The sequence below is a fragment of the Pistacia vera genome, unplaced genomic scaffold (genome assembly GCF_008641045.1).
Source record: "Pistacia vera cultivar Batoury unplaced genomic scaffold, PisVer_v2 Contig151, whole genome shotgun sequence".
NCBI lineage: Eukaryota > Viridiplantae > Streptophyta > Magnoliopsida > Sapindales > Anacardiaceae > Pistacia > Pistacia vera.
In genome coordinates, this window is record NW_022195586.1 from 211,660 (window position 1) to 228,681 (window position 17,022).

Here is a 17,022-nt window from a genome sequence, read left to right on the forward strand (position 1 = left end):
GGTATGACCATGACAAAACTTATTCCTGAACTGATGGAAACCTTATCAGTACCAATGAGTCACTTTATTGTTCTGATTTTATTTTTAAGTTGCTCTATATGGCATTGGTTTGAGGAGTCTAGAAGTTGCTGAGTCGTTAGGTACCGGAATTTTTGCCTTACTACACTGGCGCAACTCAGGACCAGTAAGAGAGCCTGATATTAATTGTACTTAATGTACACAACTTGAGCTACCAATATCAGTCATGCTTTGGTTGTGTTAACTATATTTTCACTAAGACGTTCTGCTTTAATTCTGATTCTTGATTTAATTCTATTAACCCCTTCTAGTTGCTCAGTTGAACCATGACTTACTGTTCTTAGTATATTGTGGGCCATCCGAGGCATTTTTATCTGACTAATTCTATGGTCGCTGGCTAAGATCAATGCTGCTGTTCTGATTTGAATGACTATTATACAAATCTGGATGTTCAATTGCTATTTGGAATCTTTTCATGATAGATGTCTTTTCTAAAAAAGTTAAGGGTTTTGATGCGCTACGTTGATACAGCACCCACAAGTTGAGAAATTTATCTTGGATTTAGCTTTTTACTGCTAGTTTATCTGAATATGATTGCAGCTGTCTATGTTGGGGATAATGGGAATTTTCTCTGATGGTTGGTTTGTTGCTGCTATTTGCTCATTGTCACATTCGTTCATAACATACATTTTGTATGCTCATTACTACGGCAGTGCTTTGACTTGAATTTGGTGTGGTTTTCAGGCCTGTGAGTGACTACAATGAGATTACAAGCCACTCATCGAGTGTATATATGTTCATATCTACAACACACATCTACGGGTACTAATCTAAGTGGTGCTCTGATTTTTTTACGTGCCCTTAATTGATATCGATATGAATACAATGTTCAACATAAGCAGAGTTAGCTGTTTCTCTCAGGAATTTGAATTTATTCTGATAAATTACAGGCAGGTATTATGTCTCAGCCCCAGTGACAAATGCTACTGTTATTATACCCTTTAAGGAATATCAAACTGTTCCCTCTAATCAGGTAAAGGATCTCAAAATTGAAAAATGATTTTGCTTAGTTTGGTTTGGTCCTTGTGTGGTCCTCCTAAGGTTTTCATTTTCTCAGTTCTCTGGCCAGTATAGCTCTGATGGAGGCAAGAGCATTAATCAGATTGTCTTGAATTTTTTGCAGAGACCTGAGTCCTGTAAGTTATATTCTCATTCTCTAATCTTGAAATGCCTTGCTGCCTTCATGCCACACTATGTAAACGTAGCAAAAGTTGTTTCCTCTGTTTTTCTATTTTTTTTTTTTCCTACCTCCTTTGCTTTGTGAGAATTTATTTTATTAGCGCTTACTTGACATCATGTTTTCACTGCTTGATAAATTGATTACATTGATTCTGAACAAGCCAAGTACTACAAGTTACTTTGTCGAATGGGTAACTATGATAATTTTCAAGAGTTTTCATTGATTAGTGAATTTTAAAAAGATGGATCTAGAAATCTCAGTATTAAATTTTTGAGTGTAATATGATAAGTTCTTTTTGGAACTTGTGTAAGGTGTTATTGTAAATGCATTCTCCAGAGGTATCTAATGCATGTGGAAACTCTCCTATTTGCTCTTTTTTTTTCCTACCCATTTTTTTAGTTAACAATGAACTTGAACTGGAAACTCAAATCCAAGTTCGTTTTCCAAGGCAATCATTATGTTGCATTTATATCAAAACTGACAAAAGATTGGACTTTCTATATCTTACGTGTTCTTGAATTTATCATTTTATGATTTGTCTAATGCATAAAATTGTTTATAAAACTTGTGCTCCAAGATAGAAATGTCAAGCATACATGAAAATTTATGAATTCAACATTATTTGGCTAATTTGTGCTTCCTTGTTCCAAGTTTATAGTTCATGATTAACTTTATATTTCATTGAGTCTGCTAATTCTGTATATTGATGTTTTTTTTTTTTTTTTTTTTTTTTTCAGCGCAATTAACAATGGGGTACATCGCAACGATATTGCAAACAACTTAATCTTCCAAGGATAAGCTCATGTATGTCTCTCTCTCTCTCTCTCTCTGAGTTGCACATGCGCGTGAAATATCATAACTGAAGATTTGTTTCTTTTTTTACTCTGACAGGGAAGTTTTAGAATACCTTAGCGAAAATAGTTTAGTTTACTCAATTGATGAGGTTCACTACAAGTCAGCTGTCAATGCATGACGTCTACATGTGCAAATAATGCCAATCAAGATGGTTTAAGCTTGAACTATGCCATGCTGCATCTCATCACCATTGCTGAGCAAGTTTTTTGCAATTTTTTTTGGGTGGTATGATGTCGTGCTTGAAATATAGCTATAAGATGTGGCCTGGTGTATCTCTATAAGTCAAATAGCGTTGTTTTAATAAACAGCATTGCGACATGATTTCTGCATAATATGTGATCATCTGTCACTCCACGTAATATCCAGAAGGATTTGTTGACGTTGTGTACAGAATGCTTTATGTTTTTGGATGGAAACAATGTCAGCAGAATTTGACATTCTGATTTGTACAAGTTTCTTGTGATATTATATCTCGTAAGTTTCTTGACTATCTAGATTGTAGGATACAGCACGAGTCTTTAGTAAGAACTCATTGAGCACTTAGTAAAGGTAGAAAAGAATGAGTCTTATGACCTCTTGGAAGTATATCAATGCCTTTACATGAATTTACACTGGCCTGAGGACTTTGTGGTTGGTACAAGGCTCTGGAAATGAATCAGAAATCTATACGGTAATGTTATCACAATCGCTAAGTTTACTCGTTGAAAGCACAAATGCTAAGATTATTATGTTAGTTTGGTAATGTTATCGAATCTCGACAATCATTAAATTGACATTATCCTTTTTTATACCGAAGGCATTGCTAGGTGAAGATACAAATGCCAGATTTCATTCTGGTATCTCTGTGCTAGGTAACAGGGTGAAATCTAAAACTGTGAATTTCTGAAATGATGAAATCGATTTTTCTTTTCTTGGGGTAGAATTAAATATATATAATATTATCCGAAAATTCTCAAGTGCAAATATTCTGAAGTTTTGAACGTGCGAGTTATATCTCAATTACTTGTCGTTGGCTTTGATTATTGATTTTTGATTTGTATATTAAATATTTTTAAACGTCTGTATCCAATCAAGCCTATGTTCAATGTTACTAGTCCTGTACAGCATTTCATTTTTAAGGTATCAAATTGTCAATGCCGGTTCGGTATCACAGAAAAAAAATCATGTATATCAACATGATCTGATTAAGAAGCCAAAAAGTTTGAATAATAGACGGTTAGACTTGATTGGACCGACATCGGCTACCTTACTGAACACAAAGTTAAAATATAGAATGTAAAAATAATAAAATAAGTAAAAAAAATCATAAAAAGAATAGTATCTAACCCGAAAATGAAAAAAAATAAAAAATAGATAAATAGAAAAGGGTCATGTGACAAGTGAAAGTGATGATCAAGTAATAATAAAATAAAGGCAGCGAACGTGAGGAATGATTCGTTTCACTAACATTGTCTGACTCTGACCATCAACCCTAATCCCTTTGAAAAATTCAGATTAGACAGCCATTGCCTTGCTGTATTTTACTGGCATTTTTTAATCTTATTACTTAATTACTATTATTAATTAACCCCTGCTTTTGCTTTTAAGCCATATATTAAACAAGGGTTAAATCTTATTTTATTTTATTTATTAGTCGGTTTGAAACGTTTGACTCTGCTACTTGTCTTAAAATAAGATTGTTATTCATTTCTGGGTGGTAAGTAGTTTGATAAGGACTTTTGAATATATTACTTAAGAGATTCTGAGTTTAAGTCCTTCTTCGGATGCTAATAAGAATAGTCATTAGAACTTTTATCCAACCAGTAATTTTAAGGTCTAAAAGATTAACTGAATTGTACGTAAGCTAGCCCGAATATCTCCAGTAAAAATAAATAAAAAATCTTCTACGCTATTTATAATATGTAAAATTGTTGACATAATTTTATAAAGTCGTTTGATCTGAATGCTACATATCAAACATAAACTAGATAACGGAATGAAAAGACTTAAAGAGTTAGAAAATCTTGATTCCGATAAATTTTAAGGAATTAATTTGATTGGAAAAAAAGAATTAAATCTTGTGTAAAAAGAACAAAGTTTAGAACTCCAGCGTCAAGATAGGGTGCTTAAAGATGAAATGGGATTAATGATGTTTAATTAAAGGTTTGAAGTGCACTAGTAAGATATATAACTTTAAAGTACTTTAATTAGTAAGAAAGAGTTAATTATTTTATTTTTAGTTTAAGATATTTAATGGTAACTTACTCATATGGTATGAGAATAAGTTTGACTATATATAATAATTCCTTTGTTTGAATCTGTATTTAATGATCCACGTAAACAATCCAAAAAAATTATTCTTCCACATGAAGAAATCTCTAAACTTTATTAAATATTGTTCATTAGGTCCTTCAATTTATAGGATTAATTACTTGTTAATTAATTAATGATTACATGAATATCACCAAACAAAAGCATTCTCCACATGATACATCCTAAATACACGTTTAAAATTATGCTAAATAAACAGAAAACACTTTTTTTTAAATTAATATACTCAAAATATTTGTCCAACATATATGAACCTTGTTTATTGGAATTATGTAATGGTTAACTACCATCGTGAATTAAAAGACAAAAAACAAAAATGAAAAATCATCAAAAAAAAATTAATATTGAAAATTGTAAAATTTTGTTTTTTAATATTTGTTATCATTGTTAAATGCTAGTTTGCATATTAAAAAACGTACATAATCCACACCTAAAAATGCAAATATTCTAAAGTTTTTAGCATACAGATCAAAGATTAACGTCCAGTCGCTACCTTTACAAAATATAAAACAAAAAATCAACAACTAATCAGTCATCTTTAATTCTCATGTCAAGAATTTCAAGAAATCTACTTTCGGAAAACAAAAAAAAAAGGGTATATATATATTTTTTGAATAGTACTACATGCAGTTTTTGTAAAGAAAGTTAAATGCGAAAAAGAAAAGAAACACTCTAGGTAGCCGAACTCACACTATGTAAAGAAAGTCAAAAATGAAAACTCAGGGGCAAAAAAGAAAGGAACACTCTAGCCGAACTCCCATATAACTTTAATTGCCTAGTGTAAAAGCACTTTTTAAATAATCTGCTAAATTAGCATGAATGTAGAAGCATTTTTCCCTTTAATTAATGAATGAACAATACATAATCCAGGTTTCGAGGGGTCTCAGGATAGAGCTAAGTTGAGACACCTAATCATCTTTCATGTGCATTTTGAGTAGCCACTTTGCTTTGTCTCGCAGATAAACAGAGAGCCGTTGCCAAAATGAGTGGAGTAGTTGGTTAATTGATTGATTTGTTTTGAAGAAGACGATTAATAGAGGCAGCATGAGACAGCATATTGCGTTAAAACTTGAGACATGTAGGCGCAGCCTCCGGAGTGGAGGTGGCCATTGTGGAGGTTGATGATGACTGACGGATGAGATCTTCTCTTCAATATTTATTTATTTATATACCTATCCCTAATATTATTAATAATACATGCATGCGCTTATTTTGCATTTATGATACATGAATTTTCTCGGATAAGAAGGCCTACAAAAATCCAGACTTCAATTAATTAACTCTTAGTAGAACTAGAAAGAGTCGTTGAAATATAAAATTTCTCCTTTCGTATTTTGAAGTTGATGGAAGTTTGAAAGATTTGGTCATCCTTTAGTCCATGAGCGTTTAAATAATAATGTTGTTGATACTTGATTTTGACATAAATGACTCACACGTGTAAAATGTTAAATACTCTTAAAAATTACACGTGAATGATTGATATAATCAAATACAAAGACTAAATAATAAATGAGAAATGGTTTTTAAAGTGATTCGGATGCTTAAAACGAATCTCACATCTACTGTTCTTTTATATATGAGAGATTACAAGAGATCACATACAACGAATCTCAAGTCAGTCTACCTGAATACAATAACTAAGTATTCAGATAAAATCTCAAATCAGTCTTTTTCTCGTAAGTTATCTTTGCTCTGAAAGTTAAATATTGAAATAAGAATAAGGGTTCAGTATCAGAATCCAGAAAATGAGAGGGGAAGTCATCTATTTATAGTAGAGGAATTCAAGGTAATGATTACAAATCTACAAGTGGGTAGGTACTGTACAAGTCATTCCTTGTGTCCCATTGACTGATAACTTAGAAAATATCCTCAAATTATCTGGAGTTTGGACAGGTGTGCGGCTCTTGTTCACTCATAGACAAAACCTGAATCTATCAAGTTGGTGATAGTCATACTCTTCCTGTCTTGGGGCGACGTGGCAACTCCTAGACAGCGCAAAGCCTTCCTGAACTCTGAGTGGTGCTTACTATGTAAGTTTACGTCAACCCTGACTTTTTAGGCATAATAAATGTAAACTTTGTAATAGTACAGAAAAAAATGTATCGAATATATGAATGTCTACAATTATTTCAAAATCTACACTTCAATACTTGATAAAAGGAGTAGTTTACTGAAAAAAAATATATATATATTTCTATCCAACTCCTTTTATATTCAAAAGTTTATAGAAATTTATAAAATTTTCTCGCTTTATAACAAAATCTTTCTATTAAATAGATGAAATCCAGATTGTAGAATAATGCAAAATTTGTACATGGACAAAGGCAAAAGTTTGGTTTGTTTCGGCTTTGGTTGTTTCTTTATTTTTTATTTTTTATTTTTTATTTTAATTGTTGATTATTGTTGCTTTTGAGTAATATGTTCAGATTGGGAAGCGATTGCGTGCTATATAATAATGTTACATTTGTGGTGGCAAGCTTTAAACTTTAGTGGATAAATATATACAAATAATTTTAGATTCACATTATGGACATTACAAAATCTTATCTCCCAATTATTAAATAATTAATTTGAAGTCAAAAGAATAACACTTGTTGCCGATGTTGAAAACTAGTGTGAAAACAAGTGAAGTTTGTTGAGTATAATTTTGTGCAAATTGTACATAAATAACTGTATATAAAATCTTATTCAAAATTTGGATTTAAAATGCAACCTAATAATAATAAACACTTGATATTATAGACATAAATGATGATACAAATCCGACCAAGTAAAAATAAATACAGAACACTAATCACTTATGTTGAGTGAAGCTTCAAACGGTGTCGTATTGGACTATCTTATACGCTACCGTTTTGGAGTTAAGTTAAATGACAGATCTTAGCCATTGAATCCAGCTTAATCCGACGGTGTAAAACAGCCCAGATAATCAACTTATTTAAAGTTGAGTTTCACAGAAAGAAAAAAAATAGATCAAGATACTCTCTCTCGTGTTCTTCGGCTGTGCTAGGGTTTCTTAGTATAGTTTCTCTTCAATTTGTAATCGGGTCACAGTTTGTTGTTAAAATTGTGGATAGAAGAAGTAGTAGATTCTTCTGGTAGAGACACTTTGTATCAGTTGTCTTGTTGTGGTGATTACGGGTGGTTTGAAGGTTTGTGTGAGTGAGAGATTTGGGTTATTGATGTTGGTTGATTTGTAATCTGTAAAGAAATTGATCCTTATAGTGCAGTGATCCTCAAATTATTTAGAGCTCAACGTGGATGTAGTTTAATTCTTTGGAATAAAAGAACCATGGTAAAATCTTGACTGTGTTCTTGATTTTCTTTCTTGGTTGATTCGTGTTGATTGTGTGTGTGTTAGTTGTGTTTGTTAGAGAAACAGGTTAGGCTTGAGTTTGTTGAATCTTAACAACTTATTTTAACATTATAAACATAAAGGATAGTAACAGATGATTTAATCTTTTTTTATTGAAAATTTTGATATATGAACGCGCTAATCTTTTTAAAGTTAGAACGTACATTTTTTTAAGATGATTTAATCTTTTATATTGGAAAATTGTATATATGAACGCTATGATCCTTTTAAAATTCGAGCATAAATCGATAGTAAAAATGTTTAAGATATTTTTATCGTCAGAAATGTAGGTCCGGATTTGTAAGTTAGATATTTCGTAAAACATTCTTCTACGCAAATATGATTTGACAGGGATCGACTTTAAACATAATAATTCCCGATAATGGAAAGTATTAAATCTAGATTGATTTAATTTAATTTTGCCACCCTTTTCCTTGAGTTGATGGAAATAAACAGCGTTTTGATAATTTGAAAGTGACACTTGCTAAAATTGTCTCCATATCTCGACAAAATTTTAAATTTAATATTTCAGAGAAAATTATCACGTATTAATCAGAGTAGATAATATATAATCATATGATATGTTGGGTGACGGGTCAATATTTTGGTGGTTTTAAATTTTGCATTAATCACGTATCATATATTTATCTAAATTAATATGGTCAATATTTTGATTAATACGGCCATGCACTAAAATCTAAATTTTGCATCTAGCATTTAACATAGTATTTGGCTATTTGCTTTATTTATTGTTGACAATCTTGATTATGGGTCAGTATATATATTGAGTTTTAGAAACCATAAAAAAATCCCTTATAATTACTTACAAAAAAACCCTCAAGCTAGAGATCTCTAAAAATTTTAGGAAGATTTAAAAAAAAAAAAAAATAAAATAAAATCGGTGGGCTTTAAATTAAATGATTGCACAAGCAGTATATGAAATTAATCATATAATTTTAAGTATATTCATATATAATTCAACAATCAACATGTTTGAGCATTAATTCTAAGGATTTAAATGATAAACTAGCTAGAATCACAATGAAGTTCAAGTAGTGATAGGAGTGCTCTTAATTTGAACCTGTCAAATTCCTCAATAAGATATATGGCAGGCATTCCAGCATTCTAATAATGTCAAACAACTATCTTATATAATGTTAACTGACGAATATATTTTTGTTCAATCAAAGATGGTATATATATATATATATATAGATGAACATAACAATATTTAAAATAACCCTTTTTTAAAACTAAAAGTTGTGGTTATTTAATAACCCTAATTCCCCTTTCGATAAGTTGAAAGGAGAATAATGAGAATAAAATTATGTTGAACAAGATCACACATGAAAGCTTCCACCTCATGAACGATTTATAATATTATATAAGTCTCTGAAATATCTATTAAATGCTAAAGAGAGAGAGAGAGAGAGAGAGAAGGAGATCTGTCTGGCAAAGTCTAGAGCTAGTTCTGAGCAATTGATAAAGAGTAGTAAAGAAGAATCAGAAAATTTTCATGCAAAAATGGAAGAGAAGAGTTGGACAGATGTCGAAGTTATCTGAAGGTAAGATTAATAAATAATTAAACAAAAAGCACACGTGTCGAGTTAGTGTCATGCAAGCATGTGGATGTCATTACCAGCAGAATGCAGATCTATCTTTCCTTCTCTGCTCTGCACACCATGCAGCACAATCCTCGCTACCTTGGATGCTATTGATATATGTATATATATATATACATATGGATACGTCAAGACAAAGAAACTTTAGTATAATCCTCACTCGCTCATGCTATTGAGATGCCATTCAACTTGTAAAAGGATTAATCGAAAATTAATGTGTATGTTACTTTGAGTTGAGTTAACATGTTTTTTTATGTATTTCATTTAAAAGAAAAAAAGATTAAAATAAAATACATGTTTAAGATAACTCTTAAACTTGTTATATATTTATAATAAACCTATGTTATTAAACTTTAGTACTTGTAATTGATAGATTTACAAATCAAATGAATTTCTTTTCCTTCTTTTTATATAAGAACAGTATTTCATTGTTAGTTTGTGATTGGGTTTAGAATGAATCACTTAAACTCGTAATCACATACAAGTATCTAAACCACCCATATTAAGTTAGATTCAGGCTTAATATGGAAAAATGAACAATCCCATAAACATATTCAAACTTGTGTACATTTTAATTTCTCAAGTTTATCAGTTTGTAAGCGAATTATTCTTTCTATAATAATTTTAATATCGACACAAAATTATTTCTTTAGTTTTGATATGAATTTATTTTTCTTTATAGATCAACAAAATACTCCATATAAAACGAATTTGTCACAACATAAATAAATTAGGAAAAGTATAGAAATTATTTGCTTTCATGCTCTGTGAGGACAATTTAAAAACCTTTGATAAAATATATAGCATTAAATGATACGCGTGATATGCACGCTCTATGGGTGAAGGTGGAAACAACAGTAGGTTAACTTTGAAAAATAATACCGCTAGAAATCAAATGGAAAAGGGTCGCGCCGGAGAGGCGCGACTTGTCGTTTAGTGACAGTCAAAAAAGAGAGAGAAACTTAAAAAAGAGACAAAGAAATGACACGCGGCAGACGTTGGGACCATTATATTTATAAGCCATGCCCATCCCTCATGTCATGTGTCCCCTTTTTCTCCCCCTACCTTTGCTCCTTCCCCACAAACATACCTATTTACTTCTAAATCACTTCATAAATATATATTATCATACAGATTTGATAACGTTATTAAAGTTGTGATATGCAATTGTAACGAGGGATAATGTTATCTAAGTATTAATATTGATATGATAAAATTACCTTTGGATGATCAAATGGTTCGATAAGAGCTTTTTGATATATTATTCAAGAGGTCATGAGTTCGAGTTCTTTTTCGGTTACTAATAAGGGTAGCCATTGGAACTCTTAATCGATTGATTATTCTAGAGTTTCGAGAGATTAGTTGAGGTGCGTATAAGCTGTCTTGACACCTCTAGTCATAAAAATAAATAAATAAAAATATATGATATCAATGAATTAAATACATTTTTTTGTATACAAGTTAATGCAATATATATATTTTTTGTTATTATATCATTCATTTGTATTAAATTCAGCGTTTATTAATTTCTTATATATTATATTATAAATTGATGTAACTTAGCTCTTATATTCTCATATCCTTCATCTATATTAATCCGTATTTATTGAATTAATTTTCTTGTATAAATTTATTCTTTTACTTTGTGTAACATAAATTTATATTTAAAAAAATTTGTATAAAGATTTTGTATATTTAGTATTTGTTTATTATATAGTCGACCGGATTATGTTAATAGAATAGGAAACAATGGTTACATTGATATAAATAAATGTATGCATTAGTCTTAAATTGGTATACCTCAAATTCTCAATAATTAACATAATATGACAATATGGAGAGATGAGAGGGAAGTTTCGGGTGTTATTTTTAATACCAATTTAGTCATTTTTAAATAAAAAGTTTTAATATATAGTTAGAGTATTATAAATAAATGCAAATAAAAAATTTGATTGGATAATGGATGAAATTATTGTAACACGAAATTTTAATTTTTATGTAATGTATTGGACATGAAATGTTATTAGGATTTTTTAATACTACCAACAAATTGTAACAATAGACTGCATATTAACCCGTGGCTAAAATATTTATGTCAAAAAATTGTATATATAAATTGATATATAATATTTTTAAAGATGATTTTTTGTTTATGCTTTTTAGCATAGATTATAAACACTTGAATTATTTAGGATTATAAATAAGAATATTGATAAGATAGGATTATTTGAGAGAAACGTTTCTGTAAGGTGTGGAAATACTTAAAAAGTTTGATATTGATTTCATGATTCATTTTATTTAATTAATGGCCCAAATCCGAAGTCAAAGATAATAATGGGCAACACTGAGCATTAATGGAAATTAAATGTTAAAAATTTTGACAATTTGAAGTCAAAAATTTATATTAAAAGATGAAGATCCTTTTAAAAAATTTCTAAGTTTTACATTTCGTGTTTCAAAGATGACGTATTTGTGTTACATGTATGATTTTATTCATTCATGTCATATAATAAAATTATAGAAATTAAATTGCCTCAATCATCCTGTTCCATATTAGAGTAGAGTCTTTCATATTCTTAATTATTTGTACAACTTCTACTAAACTAATCTACCTCTCAACACATACATATAGCATATTGTTCCCTCTACTAACATAATCAACCAGTATATTTATACATATCCATCTCTTTTACCAATATTTACATTTAAAAAAAAAAAAAAAAAAGATAGAATCCTTGTCTATTATTGTTAATTAATGTTAAAAGACAAAATTTTGTATAAAAAACTATACAACTTTGTATTCTAAGTTTTATTCACACCTGCTAATGAATATTGGATTTTAAAATAACAAAAACATTTTTAATTGAGCATTATTATTTATAATATCATTAAAAAGGAGGTTATCCACTCATTGTATTTTAGATTTTTTTTAATTTTCACGAAAATCTTATAATGAGAAAAAGAAGGAGGAAAAACTGAAATACAACGGGAATATACTACCCTAGAGTGAAGTTATATCACCTCTGAATTTTCTCTCTTTTCTATATTTAAATTAATATTGATTACTACTATATATATATATATATATATAATCGTAGTATTATAAACCTTTTTTTTTTTTTAATGATTGAGGTATTTGAATCAATTTATGGATACTTCAATTAGGGTTATAAAATTATTGATAAGCTAATAATTCTAATAATCACTTCTATTAGAAACCGAGAAACTAGTATTATAAACTTTCTCTTAAAAATTTGGCTACATTAGTCAACACAAACTAAAAACATTGAAATTTTAAGAAAGTTCTACACGTGTTTTATAAACCGAGTTAACTATAATACTAAGGTAACATTACTCCCTTTTCCGGACCATCAAATTCAATGGAATTTTATATAGTATAAGAGTTTCAAATGGACCACAAGGTAACATTACCACCATACTGTATAATAGCATTGCCGATATAATAAAACCTAATATAAGATTAGGGTATTGAATGCATACATAGTAATCTCTCTCATATATATATATATATATATATTTTTAATATCATCCCTGAATCTTGACCAAACCATTATCAAATTTATCATCAATTCAACTACATCAACAGAGCAAAGCAAGTGGTAGCTTTTTAGAGGCTGACCAAACGGTGTCTCTCTCTCTCAATCTTTCATTATTTTTATTATTCATTCTTCCTTATTTTCTTTCTTGGATTAAATTTTCTCACAAAGAAAGAAAATATATAGCCTCCTCGATTCTTGTGCATCTCTCTCTTCTTCCTCCTCCTCTATATTTGTGTCTCTCTTCCCTTTCTTTCTTTCAAACAAACCAAAACTTATTAACTCTTCTTCTTCTTCTTCTTTCACTTCTCTCTCTTTGAACTCTGATATTTCCAACGTGTATTTACTGAAACTCAAACTGAGAAAAGAAAGATGAATAATATGAATATGAATAACTTGAGCAATAACATGGATTCCTCTTGGCTAGGTTTCTCTCTTTCTAATAATAATAACCATCTCACCTCCTCTTCCGACTCCTCTCATCTCTGCCTCTTTGAAGCCTTCACCTCCTCCACCGCCACCGCCACCGCCACTTCAGGTTCTTCTTCTTTTTTTCTTTTTCTTTCTTTACATTATTTCTTCAGCTTCTCTTTCTTTCTTGATCACCGAGTTGAATATTTTCAGGAAATGTTGCACCGAGAGAAGAAGCCGGTACTGGTACCGCTGGTGCAACTGACTTATCTATATTCTCCGGTAGTCCTAAACTCGAGGATTTTCTTGGCGGTTCTGGAGCTGCACCGCCACTTGCTCCACCTCCTCATCATCATCAACATCCACAACATCATCAGTTTTCTACGGCTGACACTCACGAGATTTATGACTCCGAGCTCAAAACCATAGCCGCGAGCTTTCTTCGCGGTTTCTCTACTGAACAAACAGATGCCCAGAAACATCAACAACCACAACAACAACAAACTCAGCTTGTTGCCGCTGAGCCCACTCCAAGAAAAACCGCTGACACCTTCGGCCAACGCACCTCCATCTATAGAGGCGTTACTCGGTACATAATACTACTAAATCCCAAAAAAGAAAAAACTTTTCTTCCAGAGTTTGAACATTTTTTTTTTTTTTTTTTAATTTCTTTGTGTTTATCAGACATAGATGGACTGGAAGATATGAAGCTCACTTGTGGGATAATAGCTGCAGAAGAGAAGGCCAAAGTAGAAAAGGAAGACAAGGTAATAAACTCAAAAGAAAAAAAAAAAATTTGTTTTGAGTCATTAATGTGGAAAATGGGTACACTGTGATCTGGGTTCTGAACCTGTCTGAGCTTCAGTAAATTTCATGTCATCATCGGTATAAATAGAATGAAAAATAAATTTTGGTGCAAATCCCTAGAAAATCAAGAGCTAAGCTGGATCTCTAGTCGTTTTGAATTGTTTTGTTTGTTTTTAATTTGAGAGATTTCTAACGTGTGGTTTTGTTGCTTCCTTATGTGGCATGGGCATGGCGATTCTTCATCATCATCATCATCATCATTGTTTTCAGTTTATTTGGGTAAGTTTAACTTCAACTCTTTCTATACCTTCTTTAACTAATAATAATAATAATAATAATTTTTATCATCATTTTGTTTTCACTGTGTAAACCAAATATATTCTTCTCTCATGATAATTAATAATGGAATGCTGATGCTTATCATTTCATTAAGAACCTCTGAACTTCAGATTTGACTCTAGATTTTGTTCACTGTAACAAAAGATTTATTTCTTTATTTATGCATGACATACAGTCCTGTTATTAATCTATTTATTTATTTTTGCTCTATTTATATTTATAGGTGGTTATGATAAAGAAGAGAAAGCAGCTAGAGCTTATGATCTTGCAGCTCTCAAATATTGGGGTCCAACCACCACTACAAACTTTCCGGTGAGTCCTATTCTTTTTCCGGCCGACGTGATTATTATTATTATTATTATCATTATTTTAAATTTGTGACAACATGTTTGATCTAACATTTGTGTTGATTTAATTTGATTTTGAAGGTTTCTAACTATGAGAAGGAAGTAGAGGAAATGAAGAATATGACTAGGCAAGAGTTTGTTGCTTCTCTTAGGAGGTATATATAATTTCATTTCTTTGATAATTTTTATATTATTTCAACTTTTGGGGTGTTAAAATGTAAATATTTGCCAAGATTAGCCATTGATACATGCGAACTTCTCCATTTTTGCAGGAAAAGTAGTGGTTTCTCTCGAGGGGCTTCAATTTACAGAGGAGTTACAAGGTTTGTTGAATTAAACTTTATATTATATGATCTTATATTAATTGTTTATTTAAGTGACGGATTAGGATTCTAAAATATAACATTATTTTGTGAACTTGAATTTTAATTTAGGCATCATCAACATGGTCGATGGCAAGCTAGAATAGGTAGAGTTGCCGGCAACAAAGATCTCTATCTTGGCACATTCAGTGAGTCTCATCTCTTACTTTGGTGCTTATTTTTGTTCATTGTTTGATATGATCAATAATGTGGAACTCAAATTTCAACCAGGTACTCAAGAAGAAGCAGCAGAGGCGTATGACATTGCTGCAATCAAATTCAGGGGCCTAAATGCAGTAACAAACTTCGATATGAGTCGATACGACGTTAAAAGCATTGCAAACAGCAACCTCCCCATCGGAGGAATCAACGGCAAGTCCAAGAACTCCTCGGAATCAGCCTCCGATAGCAAGAGCCTAGACGGGAGCCGGTCGGACGACACACGTGACAACATCTCCTCGGCATCATCAGTCGCCTTTGCATCTCACCACCCTGCAGCTGCAACCTCAACTCTAAGCTTTGCAATCCCCATCAAGCAAGACACATCAGATTACTGGTCTAACATTCTTGGTTATAACCAAAACACCAATGCCAAAAACCTCACCATGACTCCAACTTTATTTCCCTCTACCAGTTTTCAGAACCCCTCAACTTTCCACATGGATTTCTCAGTGAACTCTTCAGTAAATGAAAGCAACAACAATGGGGTAATTATGGATGGAGGGTTGTATGTTGATCATCATCCTCCTCAGCAGCAGCAGCAGCAAAATGGTACAACAACAACAACAAATTCAGCAACCAACATTGCCTTGAATAGTAGCAATGGGAATAGTTATAATGAGAGTGGTGGTGGTTATGGTAGCTGGAATATAGCACAAAATCTGCATTCTTTACAGGCTGCAAAGGCTAATCTATCAGTGTTTCAGACACCAATTTTTGGAATGGAATGAATGAGAATCTGTGCAATGTGAAGGAGGATTTCGAGTTGGAAACAAAACCAAACCCAAAAAAAAGAAAGAAAAAAATTGTTTGATAATTTTGTGTAATGTGAAGTAGGACTCAGAGATAGCCTGATGGGTCAACTTTTTACTTAATACATGAAAAATCATGAAATGAAGAGAAAGACTTTCTGACAGAGCTGACTGTACTAGTACTAGTACTAACTCTACTTCTACTCTGTTTGTTTAAAAAAAAAAAAAAGGAGAAAGAAAAGAAAATGACAGCCCTTTTGTAATGTTTTTATCTTTGTTGGAGTCAAATTATCAATGTTAAAAATAAAAAGAAAAAATTATGCAATTTTTTCTTGTAGTGGTGATTTGCTCTCCTCAATTCTCATTTGCTTGCCAATTTGGAGAAGAAGACCCTTTTAGGGGAATGTTGATTTTGTCACAACATTAAGAAATTAAGATTTTAGAGGAATGTCATATCAGTAGTTTGGTAGTGAAACATTACGGTGTGGGGAAAAGATTACCTGATATGGGAAAGATTCTTTTTTTTTTCTTTTTTATATATTGAAAATTTATAGAGGCTGAGCATCAAGGGCACATAAAGATACAAAGCAAGAAAGATGAAGCAAGAGTGGGATACCCAAAGTTCCCTTTCGTATTATTTAAGTTATGGAATCAATTTGGGTATTTAAAAATTATAAAATTATTTCATTAGCTTTATAATAAGTGTTTGATGTGATTGAGAAAGTACGTGATACATGTTATGGCAGTAATACATAACAATATCATAAACCCATACCAATACATGTGTTTAAATATTTAGAGAGAAGAATGAAAATTAAGAATAAAGGT

The 17,022-nt window shown here is 31.0% G+C and overlaps 1 protein-coding gene and 1 long non-coding RNA gene across 2 annotated transcripts; both read left to right on the plus strand.

The window, feature by feature from the left end:
- Positions 1-2,031: 2,031 nt before the first annotated feature.
- On the plus strand, positions 2,032-2,565 carry LOC116124338. Its single transcript, XR_004127203.1, has 2 exons — positions 2,032-2,062; positions 2,150-2,565. It is a non-coding gene; the product is annotated as an uncharacterized LOC116124338 (long non-coding RNA).
- A 10,657-nt stretch (positions 2,566-13,222) lies between these two features.
- LOC116124325 (AP2-like ethylene-responsive transcription factor AIL5) lies at positions 13,223-16,431 on the plus strand. The gene is made up of 9 exons (XM_031410049.1): positions 13,223-13,495; positions 13,582-13,957; positions 14,053-14,135; positions 14,446-14,454; positions 14,738-14,826; positions 14,943-15,016; positions 15,134-15,184; positions 15,296-15,372; positions 15,455-16,431. Exons 1-9 carry the CDS (start codon positions 13,330-13,332, stop codon positions 16,171-16,173), a joined length of 1,644 nt encoding a protein of 547 aa, XP_031265909.1. The 5' UTR covers positions 13,223-13,329; the 3' UTR covers positions 16,174-16,431.
- The last annotated feature ends 591 nt before the right edge of the window (positions 16,432-17,022 follow it).